General features: G+C 34.1%; 1 protein-coding gene across 4 annotated transcripts in view; it reads right to left on the bottom strand.

Annotated features, from left to right (window-relative positions):
* The window catches only part of LEKR1 (leucine, glutamate and lysine rich 1), a 168076-nt gene that overhangs the window by 72252 nt on the left and 77503 nt on the right, over positions 1 to 18321 (bottom strand). For all 4 annotated transcript variants that reach the window (XM_072727233.1, XM_072727232.1, XM_072727231.1 and 1 more), the window contains one exon: positions 11320 to 11505. In XM_072727233.1, coding sequence (XP_072583334.1) covers positions 11320 to 11505 — 186 coding nt within the window. The remainder of the gene's footprint in view (positions 1 to 11319; positions 11506 to 18321) is intronic.

The following is an 18321-nucleotide window of genomic DNA, read 5'->3' as shown; positions in this document are numbered from 1 at the left end:
AGAGAGAATTTAAGAGAGAATAAGACACAAGAGCATGGATAATAACAAGCAGATTCCAAGACAAGGGCTTGAATAAATGCTTTGAAAGAAATAATGGTAAGCAGAGGGTGGAGCACAGAATTACGCAAGGAAAACAGAAGGGAAGTTGTTCAACTAGTACTAGAAAGGAAGCCTTATTGTGATGCTTATCACCTGAAGCTAGTTCTGGAACAATGGAGGCCCAGTAAAATGATTCATAGGAAGGAGTATAAATCATGCAAATGGTTAGAATTGGATTTAAGGTTATAAATGATAATAAACCATTTACAACACTCATCAAAAATGAATTTAAATATTATCTATTGTATTCCTTGAACAAATTCTTGTTTCTTAAAAATAAGACACAGAAAGGGTTATGAGATGAGTGGTATATCAGTCTGCCCTTATTTTATTTACTTATTTATTTTTATTATTATTTTTTTTAGTCTGCCCTTATTTTAATTTGCCCAAATAAAATCTAAAATGCTATGCCCATTCTGTTAATCCAGTCATTTATCCGGGGAGAAGATATTCACTGTGATATGCTGATTTTTCCTCTTTTCAAATGGTTGACATGATTTCTGAAAAGACATGAATACGTTGGAAAAGCTATAGATGGGGATCCCTGGGTGGCTCAGTGGTTGAGCATCTGCCTTTGGCTCAGGCCGTGACCCCTGGGTCCTAGGATTGAGTCCTACATTGGGCTCCCTGCATGGAGCCTGCTTCTCCCTCTGCCTGTGTCTCTGCCCCTCTCTCTCTCTCTCTCTCTCTCTCTGTCTCTCATCAATCAGTAAATAAAATCTTTAAAAAAAAAAAAAAAAGGAAAAGCTATAGATGATTATCAAGATAGCAGAAAATCTTAAGGACATTAATTGGTTAGTAATAGAAAAATTAAGCATGCATTTAAAAGAAAGCAGAATAAAAAAGTAAGAGTGCTGAAGTTCATGAAAATTATGAAACTAAATGCCATGTGATGGCAGAAAAGGCACAACTAAAAATAATTTGAATGACAATAAAATTGGAGCTAAAGAGATTTGTAGATTATTCTAATATAGAAGAGAAAATATCTGTCAAGAATGGCTAGAGTGCCAACACCTACCACCAGTATGGAGTTAGATGTCAGAAGTCCTATGAAGAGCCATAAAGAACTTGAGAACACCTGCACACCAGAAGTCAAAGCAAAGCTGAGGCTAGTTGGCCACATGTGGTCAAGGTCCAATAAACACTTGTTGAAAAAATGAAGTTAAATTCAGGGAATAGTCAGCCCAAGGCCCAAGAGATGGGAACAGATAAGGTATTGGGAAGAGGCTAATGACTAGGCTCATGGATAGTAGGCAGAAATAAAATTAGATTATAAGAAGTAGAAAATAGTGAGAGGAGAGGAGCAGAGGGCAGGTGTAGACCCCTGGACGTGGGAACACTTGAGAAAATCCCCAGTTGGTCCCACAGGGAAGAAAGTTGACCAAATTTGGGATACAGCACTGCTGAGACCTGAGACAGAAACCTGCTGTCTCTCCTGCACTTGTAGCTTTTCTAAACCACTGCGACCACTTTAGAAAAAATGAATTAAAAAAAAAAAAAAAGAATATGTTGGTACAATCAGTTCACCAGAAGGGTATCTGCAGTTAAAGCAAGAGGCACATTTATGAACATTTTTCTAAATGTTCTGACAATTTCCATACTGAAGCCCTAACATGGGTGTAAGACTATTGTGGGATAAAAACAAACAAATGAATAAACAAACAAAACAAAATACCCGAAACCTAGGGCCCTTCATAGGTAGGTTCATAGGAAGTGCTATTTGTCATCACTGGCTGAGATCACTAGTCTCATCAGCAGCTTTAATGATCCTGTCCACTCTGACTTGCCAATTTTAAATAGTTTCAACCAAGAGAGATATAACAGCCTTTTAAAATGCTTTCTCTCAAAAAGAAAGAAAGAAAAAGAAAGAAGGAAAGAAAGAAAGAAAGAAAGAAAGAAGAAAAAATAAAATAAAATAAAATAAAATAAAATAAAATAAAATTAAAAAAATAAAATAAAATAAAATAAAATAAAAAAATAAAATAAAAAATAAAATAAAAATAAAATAAAATAAAATAATAAAATAAAATAAAATAAAATAAAATAAAATAAAGCTTTCCCTCTCTGTGTTAACTCCAAGTTACCCATGGAGTGAACTTGTTCAATGCATTCAACAGCAGCAGCAAAAATGAAATCCTAATTTAGTCCTGAAATTATGTGCCACTTGGCTCTGCAATTACACTGTCCTTTAGACGAGTCTACGTTGCTTACATAACTATACAACCTCTACATAAAGTACTGCACAGATCAAAGGCTCCAGCTGCACTTTTGATTTGAATATAGCTGTACTTTAATGAAGGTGAGGTCCTAATGAGTATAAAAACTGTGACTAATTAGTACTACAGCGTTTTGGTGAGGTTTTTTAATGTAGGAAGTGGAATGTGTAAAGGTTTTTTTTTTTTTTCTTTTTTGAAGAAGGGTTATTAAAATAACATGAGAAAAACATCTAAAAGAGGGGGAGAAATCACTTATATTTTTATCACCCTAAAACTTATAAAAATAATATTTTCATGTTGCCTTCTGGTTTCTATTCATAAATATATGTATTTTGACATAATTATAAGGTACACAAAATTTTGTGGGTTCTTTTACTATGTAATATTACAATTATAGTATTTCCCATGTTGATATCCCATGTTCACAATGTCATTTTAAAACTTTGAATAATGTTCCAGGTGATGGTACATGATAAGTTATCAACCATTTCATTAATGTTGCAAATAAAGTATTTCTAATCATTCACTAATAAAAATATGATCTTTACATAGAAATAATTTTTCCTCTTCTATGTCCCAAGCATAGATTCTTTTTTTTTTTTTTTTTTTAATTTTTATTTATTTATGATAGTCACAGAGAGAGAGAGAGGCAGAGACACAGGCAGAGGGAGAAGCAGGCTCCATGCACCGCGAGCCTGATGTGGGATTCGATCCCGGGTCTCCAGGATCACGCCCTGGGCCAAAGGCAGGCACTAAACCGCTGCGCCACCCAGGGATCCCCCCAAGCATAGATTCTTAAGATTACTTGATCACAAACATTTCTGTGAGTTAGAAAACACATAATTTTTGTCATCAAATGAAGTAAGACTTTATCATTGAAGTCTTTGTACCAATTTTTTAAAAGGTGAGTTTTTTATTTCATTATTAGTGATCAAACATTTTGTGCTTGTTTATTATATTTTCTGTGTTTGCTTCTGTTTTTCAACCATTTGCTGCTTGGGGTCTTGGAAGTTTTCACACATAGTTGAATACATTCCTTCTATCGTATGGATAGTAACCCTTTGCATATCATATGTGATATACATTTTTTTTGTTCATCTTCTATTTTTAGGTTGTTTGGCAGTTTTTAAAGTCAGAGATTCTATGTTTTTTATAGGCAAAACCTGTCTATCTTACCCTTTGTAATTTTTAAAGTGTTGATTTATCCCTCCATGATTAGGGTAAGTTCTGTATCTTTTTTTGGTACTAGTTTTTCCTTCTATTTTTTTTCTTATATAATTTGAGGTTGATTTTGGAATATTTATTTTGTTTTAGTTATCTCTATGCCATTTGCCACATAATTTTGCCTCTTCCCATTTGTTAATGATCATTACCTTAAAATCTGATTTACCTTCTTAATTTGCTATTCTGTTCTAAATATATACATTGCCATTTTTTACAACTGTAGCACATTCCTATAACAACATATTCTAAATATGCTAGGATTAGGTGGCCAAATGTGGTTCTTACTTTTCAGACTATTTTTAAAATATAGTTTTCCCAAGATCTGACCCAAGAACAATTGACATCAAGCAACAGTTGAGAATTCATTCTAAGATCAACCAGGACTGAAAGAAGAGATGGGGGAATCAGGCAATATTATATTTATTATAGTTTCTTTTTTTTTTTAATTTTTTATTTATTTATGATAGTCACAGAGAGAGAGAGAGAGGCAGAGACACAGGCGGAGGGAGAAGCAGGCTCCATGCGCCGGGAGCCCGATGTGGGATTCGATCCCGGGTCTCCAGGATCGCGCCCTGGGCCAAAGGCAGGCGCCAAGCCGCTGCGCCACCCAGGGATCCCTTATTATAGTTTCTTAAAAGAATATAAGAGATCATGTTCTCAAATGTTTTACTGTTCTTTTAAGAAATTGTAATATTCAAAGAAACTGCTTGTTTCTAAGTCAGTAAAAGGATGAAACAAAAGAGAGGCAAGAATGATAGCCTTTGTTTTGAGGGAAAACTTGAATTTTTTTTTTTTTTTTTTTAGAGAAAGAGAGAGCAGGGCACAGGGTGGTGATGTGGGGGAGGACAGGGGCAGAGGAGAGGGAGAGAGTCTCAAGCAGACTCCATGCTGAGCACTGAGCCTGATGCTGGGCTCAATCTCACAACACTGAGATCACAATCTGAGCCAAAACCAAGAGTCAGAAGCTCAACCAATTGCCCCATCCAGGTGCCAAAAAAACTTGCATTTTGAAGAAATTTATTTATAAGTGTGAAATGCATATTCAAGCAAATGGGTCTTAAATCTGTCTTCTTCTCTTAAGTCTAATATAGCATCACATTCAGAATTTTTTTATTTACAACTTTATTTAATTTTATAAATAGATAATACATTCATATGATTCAAAATATTTTTTAAAATATCATACAGTTGAAATTGTTACATTGATGTTCATAATATAAATAGGCCCATAATATTCCTTTCTTTTAATATCTTTGCCTGATTTTGGTAAAACTGTTACCTTGGCTTTATAGACTGAGTTGGAAAATCATCTCTAGTTTTTAGTTGTTTAGAAAATACTGTATAAAATTAAGATCTTTTGTTCCTTGAAAGTTGGTAGAACTTGCTTGTAAAAAAATCTGGTGTTTTCTCTGTGAGAGGGCATTGCTCCAATTTCTTTAATTGTTATAGGACCATTTAATTTTTTTGAGTAAGTCTTGGTAAAATATTTTTCTACTAGTATGTCCACTTCATCTAGAATTTCAAAGTTGTTGGCATAAGGTTGTCAACAGCATCCACTTTCATTTTATTTATTTTTGTACTCTTTATCTGTAGTCATTGTCCCACCTCCATTGTTCATGTTTTCTTTCATCTTCTGATCAAACTTGCCAAAAGTCTACTTTGTTGGTTTAGGAAAATATGAATGCTTTGTTTTGCTGATCTTCTTTATCATCTTTGTTTTCTATTTCATTGACTGCTGCTCTTATTTTTTTTCTTTTAAATTCTTTGAGTTTGTTGTTTGTTTTTTCCTTCTTATATTATTATTCAAAGCTATACATCTCCCTCAAAACCCCTCTTTGGCTGTATCTCACAAGTTTTGCTATACAGTGTTCTTAATGGCTTTCTTTAGATATCTTACATTCATTATAATTTCTGATTAAACCCACAGTTATTCAGCAGCATATTTTTACAAAATTGTGAATGAGACAAAGATGCCTACTATTTTATTCTATTCAAGATTATATATGAAGTCCCAGCCAGGACTGTGTCATGAACCAAGGATTATGAGTGGTCCTACTGAAGTCCAATGGAAAAAAGTGAACAAAGAAGAAAAAGAAAAATCTAACAAGCTTTCAGGCAAAAGAATGAGTTACCTTTAAAGGAAAAAGGATCAGAGCTACAGCAGACTTCTCATTTGTAGCACTGAAAGCCAGAAGTCAGAGAGAAAAGAACCCAAGAATCCTACACTCAGCTGAGATACCATTATGTCCATCTAGCTGAGAATTACATTTTGTATTTCTAAGGTACATTTATAACAATTGATCATGTACACAACATAAAGGAAAGCTTCACAAATTCAAAAAGTTATTATAAATCACATTATTTAGTCAGAATAACCCCAAGAAAATAACTCCTTCCCCAAATAATTAACTATTTAGAAATTAAGAAGTATACTCCTAGATAAACCCTTTCACCAAATAAAAAAATTAGAAATTAGAGTATTTAGACACCATTGAAAAGAAGAATAATTCATATTAAAGATACGACATTGAGAAAATTTTACACAAAAGAAAACTTTACTTCCTTAAATGTCTCTATTATTAAACAAAAAAAGATGAGAAATAAAAGAATGAAATATTTCCTTCAGAAGTCTGAAAAATAGGGGTGCCTGGGAGGCTCAGTTGGTTAAACATCTGCCTTCAGCTCAGGTCATGCTCCCAGGGTTCTAGGGTCCAACCCCAAGTTGGGCTCCCTGCTCAGTGAGGAGCCTGCTTCTCCTTCTCCTCCCCAATCGTGCTATCTCTTGCTCTCTCTGTCTTTCTCTCTCTCAAATAAATAAATAAAATCCTATAAAAAAGAAGTCTCAAAAATAAAAACATACAAACAAAACAAAAAGAAACTAGAGATAGGAAATTAATAAATATAGAAGTAAAAAATAATGTTATGGAAAATAAAATTAATGGAAAGCATTAAAAAATACAAAGGTTGGGGCAGCCTGGGTGGCTCAGTGGTTTAGCACCACCTTCAGCCTAGGGCCTGATCCTAGAGACCTGGGATCAAGTCCCACGTCGGGCTCCATGCATGGAGCCTGCTTCTCCCTCTGCCTGTGTCTCTGCCTCTTTCTCTGTGTGTGTGTGTGTGTCTCTCATGAATAAATAAACAAAATCTTTTTAAAAAAGAGTATTTATGATATTTAGTTAATTTTAATGTGAAACTCTGATAAAATTAGTTTCCCCTAATAACAAAAAATTTATAAGCTAATCTCACTTAGTAGTATACATGTACCAAATTTATAAATAAAATATAACCATGTAGCAAATTATATATTTAAAAAGTTAAATCATGTAGGGTTTATTCCATAAAACTAAAGATGTTTCAATAACAGGAAATTCAATAATACTAATCCATTTTACCAGTTAAAGGGGAAAAAATACTATTATATCAATAGATGCTTAAAGGCATTTAACAAAATTCAAAAGCATTTCATATGAAACATATAAGTAAAATTGGAATAGAAGCAAAATAGTTAATTAAAAATAAATGTCTACCAAAAACATCATATATAATTCCAAGTGGCAAAATACCAAATAATTTCAATTAAAATCAGGAAGTAGATATGGATGCTCAATGTCATCATTATTATTAAACACAGTCTCAGGGGTTTAAATGAATTTAAAAAGATATGAACAAGATAAGAAAATAACAGATATAAACACTGGAAAAATAGATTAACTCTTTTTCAGGGGTGTTGGGGCAGGCAACATAATTGTAGAATTAGAAAATCCAAGAGAGGTGCACCTGGGTGGCTCAGTTGGTTGAGCATCTGCCTTCAGCTTAGGCCATGATCCCAGGGTTTTGGGATTGAGCCCCTGTCAGCCTCTCTGTTCAGTAGGGAGCCTGTTTCTCCCTCTCCCTCTGTCAGTTGCTCTACCTACTTGTGTACACCCCCCCGATAATTAAAATCCTAAAAATAAAAAAAGAAAATCCAAGAGAGACTAGTAAAAACACTAGAATATGAGGATTTTATAAAGTTGATGGATATAAGATAAATACACAAAAAAACAATAGCCTTTGTTTATTCTATCAACAAATACCAAGATTTCCAATCTTCTTCCATTTTCCTACTTAGAATTGCTCTTTTTCCTAAAGCCCCAAAAACTGATGATGATGGACAACTTGAGGATAGCTTCAAAGAAATTGCCACAAAACTCATATATAGACAATCTTTGTGCTTGTTGCACTATGGGCCATTCAAAAGGATCATTGGAGACATTTAAATTACAAACCAGAAAAATTCATCTGATTCCCACTGCCTGCTCCCACTCTATCTGAGAATGCTTCAAACCTAACACCTGAAAATCTCACTGGTAGTACTGGAGACTCAGACACTGGGTTTGTTATTTGTTCCAAGCATTAACCTATATTTATCTTTTGTTTCCATAAAAGTGCCTCTTATTAATTACCTGATTGCTTTCTAAGTGAAATAGTCTATATGATGGCTAACATCACTTGCTACACAATTAAGGCCTTCAAGGACTCTCAAAATAGCATTACATTATTAAACACTGAAATAACTCATTCATAAAGCAGTTCTACAAAATAAAATAGTATTAGATATTTTAACCGCTGCACAGGGTGAACGTGCCATCATAAAAACAGAATGCTATGTATATATTCCAGATTATCACAAAAATCTAACAGGATTACTAAAAGATATAAATATTCAAATTGGCATTTTAAACAATCCCTCTCAGGGTATCTGAGTGGCTCAGTGGTTGAGCATCTGCCTCTGGTTCAGTAGTGACCCCAGGCTCCTAGGATTGAGTCCCGCATCGGGGTCCCCGCAGGAAGCCTGCTTCTCCTTCTGCCTATGTCTCTGCCTCTCTCTGTCTCTTATGAATAAAAAAAATATTTTTAAAAAATAAACAATCCTTCTCTCTCCTTTAATAATTGGTTAAATTTCCAGACCAGAGGAGGATTTTGGTCAGCTATCAAAGTTCTCTTTATTGGGCTTCTTTTTCTCATAATAATTTTAATCATGTTTTGCTGTTTTTTCCAATGTCTCTCCACCTGGTGCCAAGATTCCTTCAGTGCCTTAACTTCAAACTGACAGATGATCCTTTCTACTCAAGGAGATTTATATAGGTTGTCTACCTTGGATTCAGCTGCCTCTGTCTCTGTTCATAACTCCTACATTCCCAACTGACTAATGTTGACCCATGGGTGGGGACATCTCTACATCCCTATTCAGCAGGACAAAGTTACAGAAGATAAAATCTTCCACCCTCAGCAATCTTAAAAATTTAAGGGTCAAAATTGTTCAGGAGGTAAATGACGAGGAGAACAAAGGCAAGAGAAATGCAGCTAAAATAATTGTCTCCTTACAACTTGCAGCTCACTGATAAGTCTCTGAGACAAGCAGAGTGTAACCCTCAAGGAACTCACTTGCGGCCTTACTGTTGATGTTTCATTGAAGACTAAAAGCAACCTTATCTTAACATTAGCTAGCCCTCCAAGATCCTAGAGACCTTGCTTTTAACATGCATGAATTCCTTAGAGACTTTATCCCTAATTCCTACTAACTAAAGGTATAAAAGCAGTTACTCCTCACAATCCCAGTGCAGCTCTTTCTGCCCATGGTCTTGTCCCTCTACTATAATAAAAGCACCTTTTTACACCAAAGAAATAAAAAAACAAATATCAAGAAGCTGAAATAGAGAAAATGATCCATTTATAGTAGATGCAAAAGTGCAATAGTCATAAATTTAATAAGAATGACAAAGAAACATTCAAATAAAACTGAAAATATATTTAAAAACATAAAAATTTTTAAAGAAATGAAAGGACATATTATATTCTTGAATGAGAAGATTTTATAATATTAAGAAGACTTAGTATCACTAAACTGTCAATTCCCCAAAACTTAGTATATAAATATAATGCAATTCTAGCTAGAATCCCTGTTGGGATTAGAATTAAATGTAAGTACCTTAATGTTTATATGGAAGAATAACTGCTTGTGAATATGTAAGAAAAGTATAAAGACTGGATGAGAAGAATTTTACTAGGTATCTATTAGAGTCTTTGGATTGGAAGTAAACCTAGGATCTTATAAAGTTCAAATCAAAGAATAACTCCTCCAAATATATATTTAAGAAAAACAGTAGAGGCAGAAAAGACTTACCAGCTATGAGAATATGCTAGTAAGTCATCATAATCAAATGAATATGTATTAGTGGTATATTAAATAAATTAGTTGAACAGAAGAGAGAACAGACTAATCAATGCTAGCATGTATAAAATTTCAACATATGACAGATGATAGCTCTATTCGATGGAAAGGATGGATTATTTAATATATAATACTGATAAAACCGGTTATCCATTTGGAAAGAATAAAACTAAACCCTCATATCTCACACCATATAAAAAATAAATCTTACCTGTATTAATGACTTAAATGTAGGAAAACTCAGGAGACTGTCTGTATAATTTAAGAATGGGAGGCACTATTTTAACCAAAACTAATCAGAAACAATTGAAGGCAGTGATTTGTCCAAAATGAAAAACTTTGATATGGTGAAATTTACCATAAAAAGTCAATAAAAAAATTATACATTAGAAAAAAATTAAATAAAAAAATTAAATATAGATTATAACACACTATACACACTATACAAACACTAACACACTATACCACACTATACAAACTGCTCTTAAGAATTATCAAGGAAAATTCCAATAATGCAATAGAAAATTGGCAAAATCTATAAATAGGCAATCCATAGAAGGGAAAATTAAAATATCTGATATCTGCTCCCAGTTTATGTAATGAGTCCTTATTTTCCATTCTAACATCAGTTCCTTTCCAGATTTCCTAGTCTACAAAATGTTCCCATTATTAAATATTCCCAAGAAAAGAGGTTCAGAGCGCTTGTGACTTCCTTCGCCCCGTCTACTCAGTCGGGTGTTCACCTCCCTCGTCCTGGGTAGTCTGCTCAATCTTGGTTCTATCTTAGTTTTCCCATCGTGGCGATGGAGAGGACCAAGGAGACACTGGGACAAGCTTGAGCCTTGGAACCTGACTAGGTCTGCGTTCACTCCCTGCCATTTATCAGCTATGTGAAAACAGGCATGTTACCGTTCTAGGCCTTGATCCTCTCCTCTGCAAGATGGGATAATTATACCTGTTTTTCATAGTCACTGTGGGAATTGACAAAAGCAATTTATATACAGTGCACATTAGGACCTAAAAATGTTAGTTCCCATCTACTTCAGCTTCTTACGGTTAGTCTAGGCCTGGGTTACCAGCACAGATATTTTCTAAATGGCTACCCAGCTCCAATTGCTTGATGTCTGGAATACTTCCAATCACTGCTAATAGCTTAATTTTGCTAAAACATGGCTTATATTATATCATTCTCCTGACTACCAACTTTCAACGATTCCTACTGCCTTTAGGGAAAAGTGCAAATTACAAAGCCTTAGTGCCAAGACACTTACTCCTCTGAGGTAGAAATTTAAAACTTTGCCCAAGGTGCCCAAAACACAATTTTTAATATTTTCATTTGGGAAAAATTAAGGAGTATATTCACTTAAGTCTCATCACTCTAATTAGCAGAACGGGAAGGGAAGATGGTAAACACTGATCACAGGCACAGTTATTGACGTAGTTACTAGTAATTAGGCATATTTGCAACATAAAATAATTAAAACAAGACTTTTTATAAGAGAAATAAAGATTTAGACATTTCTTATTATGGCTAGTTGCTAACAACAGCAAAAAATAATTTTCTTTTACCTACTACTTCTTTTTGCAAGTCATGGCATCTGGTTTGCAAGTTTACTTCCTGCTGTTTGGATGCCTGAATCTGCTGAGACCTCAGTATGGCTGCATCTGACAACAATTTCAGATTTTTCATTTCCTCTTCAAGGCATGTCTTATTTCTCTGGGACACTGTCAAACTTTTCTTTAGTATCTCTATTTCTGTAAAGAAAATTCAAAGTTTACTAATAGACAAAATTAAATCATAAATCATTTCCTCATAGAATGATTATTTTATTTTAGGAAATTAATAGTTGAAAGTCAAGATGACTTTTCTGTCAGTATAATGACACCTAACCAAAAAATTTAAATTTAGTAGTTGTTCTGAAAAAATAAAAGGATTTTATCACTAAATGATGCATGAGAACCTTTCGCAGTTAAGCCTTGAAATTGTATTAAATGGCAATCCATTTTGCTTTTTAAATACTCACATATATGAATATCTGCATAATGTTCTGAGTTTTATTGAAATTAAATTGTTTTCCTGGCACCATGATTCAGAAAAGTAAATTTAAATGTGCTAGCATGAGCTGGTTGGGTGACATTTCTAGGAAAGTAACTAGGGTATATGCTACACAAATTATGAAGAAAGGCAGTAGGGGTGGAGAGGAATAAAAGAAAGTAGTGTCCAAAACTAATAAATTTATGGGCAGAAAGTATTAGTTAATATACCTTAATGATTCTAGTAATACTCTGTGCCCTCAAAATGAGACCAGAATTTCATCATAGCAATCACTTGGCATTATTCTATCTCCTTAGATTAAGCTTAATAGAAATATGCCTTGACAGCATTATGTAGATTTAAATGTGCTAATTTTACATAATTTTGTGAGAAATGCATGGAGCACATTACCCTTTAGAATAATTATCAAGCTCTCCCTTAATCAATCTCTTCGGCATGACTGTCTTAAGCCACTATTAAAATATTTTAAAAAACAGACAATAATGGTAAAGTACTATAAAATTTGTACAACCACAGTTTATTTGAATTGATGAGGATGTGACCTATATGAAAATATGGACAGTCTGCTTTTTCTGCTTGGCATCCCCTCCCTTGGTTAGCTTGTCTTGGGCTGTGTGATGGGTGTAGCGCGTGACTGGGTATCAGAGGAGTCTGGCTTGGTCTTAGAGCCACCACAGCAGAAGCAGCAGCCATGTGGGCAAGTGAAAACCAGAAGCAGACATCCCTAAGACAGACATGGCAGCAGGGGCGATGTGGGCTGGTAAGTGGTTACAGGAGAAGTCAGGTGCTAGGCCAGACGGGGCACAGAGAAGAGAATATGCCGATGAGTAGGATTAGGAATGTAGTCCAAGCAGAGGAATGCAAAATGTCTTTCTGTGGGTGACGACTATGTCTGGAAGAGAACATGACCCTGAAGACAGATCTAGGGCATGAGCACAAAGGGTCTGGCACCTTCATCACTTTTAATTACTGCTCAAAATGGAAAGCCTGGGGCAATAAATTGGCAGGGACCAAATAAGTGAGGTTCTACTATATTCCAATGATTACTTTATATGGGAATCTTTTTCCTAAGAATAACTATGTGCTTCTAAATATTTATGGATATGCACCTGTTTGTATGAGGAAAACTGCTAACACACTAGTGCATAAAATTTTAAAAGAAGAGAGTTTAAAAAAAAATATGGAGGTTGCAGTTTTTCCTCAGGCCTAAACAGTCTTCTTGGGTATTTCTGTATCAAGGTGGCTCCTTATGCTGAATAAATTGTCTCATATCCTAATCATATCTGCGTTTAAATCAGAATGACACTGCAGAGGAGTCTGCACATGCTGTCACCTATTTTTCATTTGCCAGAATAATACTGCTTAGGTTAGCAGGCTGACTCTGTAAGTATACACTACTATCTGTCTCGAAAATAACTGCTCGTGTCAACATGACTTTCTATCTGACATCAAAATAATAAGAATCTGCAATACAAATTTATTTGTAAAATATATTCTTAACACATGGAAAAGTACAGCAAGATTTCCAAAACAACAGGAGCAATGTTTCTGACATGGTATTAGGAGAGTAAACTCCACAAAGGTGAAGTCAGTCACCCTTGGCAAATTACACATCCCTGTTGTTTGGCAATCCTGGTGTCAAATAGTCAATCCTACTTTCATCATTTTACAACTTCCTGTCAGTCACATATCCCAATTTGGGGTTCAGAAGTTATCTCCACCAGATAAACCTATTCTGGTCGTTATACCCACCTTCTATTTCCCCTGTGCCTCAGTACCCCCTATGAAGGCCTCCTGACCTCATACATCTGGCCTGCTGCTGCTCATATGCTACCACGGCCTGGAAAATCTTTCCTGACCCAATCTGGAAGTGACCTACATCTTCCTGGAACTCGCACCAACTATCCCATTTTTATTGCACTGATCATATGCATACATATGACCTACTATTAGACTGTAAGTTATTTTAGGTCAAGATAATATCTTACTCATTTTTTATGCCACCCACAATTTCTACCATGATGTCCTAGAAATGACAGGAGCTCAATACATATCTACTAAATGAGTAAAGTCATTGTTGAGCAAAACCCCTAGTTTCTGATATACCGGTTTCTGAATATTTTTTTTTTCTTACCTTACCCTTCACTTCATAGGCAAGCATTTTGAGCCCCAGATTATTTAATGTCAGACTAGATAAAGTAGTAAAACACACAAGCAAAAGGAGCAAACATTTTTTTTTTAAGGAGCAAACATTCTTAATAAGATAAACAAATAGGCCTATCTTATCCCTAATCTCTTCAATTTTATGAAAAATGTGGGCTACATTTCTATGCCCAATTCAGAACTTGAATTTTAAAAGTTCAAGAGCTATTCAATCAATAGTTACTTTGATAATGGAAGCAAATTGATTCTACTTAAAATAGTCTACCTTTAGTGTGGTGATTCTACCCTAAAAATATTTTTTTCCTGAAATTTCTGGAAAAATAAAATCCTGTGCTCTGGTTTAAGAAAACCTAATCTAAGAAAATTTGAACTAAAATATATTGATTACACAAAGAGAAATCCACTCATTAGAGGGGTAGGAAATATTTCACTCATATCTGCTATTCAATAATCAACATATTTTGTCAGCAAGAAAATATTAAGCAATGCCTTTTCTAGGAATATTGTTTCTTTTTTGGACTTTGATTTTAAGCCTAAATTTTAATGTGCAAATCTTTTAAAGTATCTCAAATAATGTTGTGCAATGTGTATGGGGTTCATTATATTTATTAGTTTGTTAGGGCTGCTGTATGAGTGGCTGAAGCAACAGAAATTGATTTTTTTTTTTCATAGTTCTGGAAGCTAAAAAGTCTGAGATCAAGCTATCAACTGGGTAAGTTTCTTCTGAGGGCCAGGAAGGATGGATCTGTTCCAGGCCTTTCTGCTTGGCTTGGAGACACTTGGCTGGGTCTTCAAGACTCTTCCCTCTGTATGTATCTGTTTCCAAATTTCCTCTTTTTTATAAGGAACATCAATCACATTAGATTAGAGCCCATCCACTTTATTTCTTTAAGGACTCTAATTCCAAATGTAACTGTCTTTGTAGTCCTGAGGGATTAGGACTTCAATGTATGAATTTAGGGGAGTGATAAAATTCAGCCAATAACACTACAGTTTAGAATACCTATTAGCATTTACATTGTGATTATAAATATGCAAAAAATAGATGAGCATGTGTTGGAATAGGAGATAAAATGAGAAAATGAAAATAATTATGTTAGGATAAAGGAATTAGGAATATGAATTAGGAAGTTATTTCACTTCTTATAAAAATGTTTCATGTTTTTTTATATCAACTTTTCAATTGAAGAACTGTGCCATGCAGAATCAACTCATACCATAAAGATACATCCATGTAGATCATAAATAAAAGCTGAGAGTTTTTTTTAAAGTATTTGTCATTTAAAATGTTTGTAATACTGTCAAAGTTTATAGCTAATACAGGTTTTTAGCTTTCAGAAGAAATATTATACAATGTTAACTAATTTAAGTACAATTATTAGTATTACTCTTACATATTTCTTTATCTCGATAAGATCATTCTGTTGTTCTTAGTCCTGTTAGCCACATGGACTTAAAATTATTTTAGGTCATTATGTTCTCAGGAAATCTCTACAATTTTAGACATTTCTAATAGATGTGATTTCATTTCATTATGGTTATAATTTGCATTTCCCTAATTGACTAATGATGTTGAACAATTTTTCACACGCTTTTTGCCATCTGCATATCCTATTTGGTGAAATTTTTGCTGATATATTTTGTCCATTTCCTAATTAGACTGTTTCTTTAAAATGTAGAGTTTTGAGAGTTTTTCATGTATTCTAGATAAAAGTCCTTTGTGTGGTCCACAAGTGTTTTCTTCTAATCTGTAACTTGCATTTTCATCCTTTTACCAGGTCTTAGTGCAAAAGTTTTTAATTTTATTGAGGTTCTAACTATTAAGTTTTCCTATTGTACATCATGCTTTTTTTTTTTTTTTTGGCCTATAGATAACCAATTACTCTAGTAATTACTCCAATTACTCAATTGTCTCCGATATTACTTTCAGTCAGTTAAAAAAGGCTAGGCTATCCTTCCTCCACTGAACTGCTTGCTTACCCTTATCAAAAATCAGTTCAACATATTTATGTGGGTCTGTATTTTATATATACATATATACTTAATATATTATTTATATATTAATAAATACATTTAAACTATAAGAACATTAATTTTATTTATTTTATTTTTTTATTAATTTTATTTAAGGCTACAAGCCTGCCACAAGAACACTTTAGGATAAATGTGTGGACATATGTTTTTACTTGTGGAGGGCATAAATATCTAAGGGAAGAATTTCAAGGGTCATTGGTTAGGTATATATTTAGTTTTATAACAAAACCTGTCAGATCTTTTTATCAAAGTGGCTATAGTATTTTATACTTTCACCAATTTGTATAAGAATTCCATTTGCTTTCCTTTCTCACCAACATTTGCTATTCTCAAGCTTTTTCATTTTAACCAATCTGGTGAGTATGTACTATTGACATTGCATTTCCCTTTTGACCAATAATGGTGAGCACTTTTTCATGCCGTTATTGGTCATTTGTATGTTTCCTTGTAAAGTGTCCATTCAAATCTTTTGGCCATTTTTGATTGGGTTTTTTGTCGTTTTGTTACTGACTTGTTGGTATTCTTCATGTAACCTGGACAGCAGTTCTTTGTCACATGTTTTTCTAAAATATTTTTTCTATCCAATCATGAAATGGGCAAAAGACATGAAGAGAAATCTCACAGAGGAAGACATAGACATGGCCAACATGCACATGAGAAAATGCTCTGCATCACTTGCCATCAGGGAAACACAAATCAAAACCACAATGAGATCCCACCTCACACCAGTGAGAATGGGGAAAATTAACAAGGCAGGAAACCACAAATGTTGGAGAGGATGTGGAGAAAAGGGAGCCCTCTTACACTGTTGGTGGGAATGTGAACTGGTGCAGCCACTCTGGAAAACTGTGTGGAGGTTCATCAAAGAGTTAAAAATAGACCTGCCCTATGACCCAGCAATTGCACTGTTGGGGATTTACCCCAAAGATTCAGATGCAATGAAACGTCGGGACACCTGCACCCCGATGTTTCTATCAGCAATGGCCACAATAGCCAAACTGTGGAAGGAGCCTCGGTGTCCATCGAAAGATGAATGGATAAAGAAGATGTGGTTTATGTATACAATGGAATATTCCTCAGCCATTAGAAACGACAAATACCCACCATTTGCTTCAACGTGGATGGAACTGGAGGGTATTATGCTGAGTGAAATAAGTCAATCGGAGAAGGACAAACAGTGTATGTTCTCATTCATTTGGGGAATATAAATAATAGTGAAAGGGAATATAAAGGAAGGGAAAAGAAATGTTGGGAAATATCGGGAAGGGAGACAGAACATAAAGACTCCTAACTCGGGGAAACGAACTAGGGGTGGTGGAAGGGGAGGAGGGCGGGTGTTGGAGGGGAATGGGTGACGGGCACTGAGGTGGACACTTGACGGGATGAGCACTGGGTGTTTTTCTGTATGTTGGTAAATTGAACACCAATAAAAATTAATTAAAAAAAAAAAAAAGACCTAGCTCAAAAAAAAAAAAATTAAAAATAAAATATTTTTTCTGTCTGTGGCTTGCCTATTCATTTTCTTAGTGGCATGTCTTGATGAACAGAAGTTTTTAATTTTGATAAAGTCTAACATACTAAGTTTTAGTCTTTTTCTTACTTCTATGCCCTATCCAAGAAACCTTCATTTACTACCAATTTATGAAGATATTTTCTCTATTTCTTCTTTGATAGTTTTAGCTTTTATCTCTAATTCTATGATTTATCTTGAATTAATTTCATGTAGCAGTCAAGGTATATTTTGCCATATGCTTATTCAGTTGTTCTATCACAATTTGCTGAAAGACTTTCTCACATTGGATTGTTTTTGACACATTTGTCAAAAGTGAAATAATCATACAAATAGGATCATTTACCAGGCTATTTTGTTCCACTAATCTATGATGATCCATATGCCATAATACATAATAAATCTTAGAGACAGGTAACATTAATTTTCCACTGTTTGGATACTTTTAAAAGAGTTACTGTTTATTAGCTTTTTAGTTTTATCTTTTTGTATTTATTTTGTGGTGACTGCTTTATGAATTATATATCTTTTAGTCTACATATATTTATCATATTATATCACATAAAATATAAAAGGTGCAACTATTTGGATTTATTTACCACTTCTCTCCATCTTTATGTTCTAGTTGTCATAAGTTAACATACTTTATAAACCCTATATATAATAATTCCTACTTTAAGAATATACAATTTTTTTTAATTCAAAGAAATAGTCTTTCATACTTACTCATATTTATCACTTATGGTATATTTTAATCCATCCTAAGGGCTCTGGAGTTATGTTCATTTTTTTTTTCAAAGTTTATCTT

The sequence above is a fragment of the Vulpes vulpes genome, chromosome 11 (genome assembly GCF_048418805.1).
Source record: "Vulpes vulpes isolate BD-2025 chromosome 11, VulVul3, whole genome shotgun sequence".
NCBI classification, from domain to species: domain Eukaryota; kingdom Metazoa; phylum Chordata; class Mammalia; order Carnivora; family Canidae; genus Vulpes; species Vulpes vulpes.
Note: the sequence above shows the minus strand (reverse complement) of the source record. Positions and strands in the feature narration are given on the sequence as shown.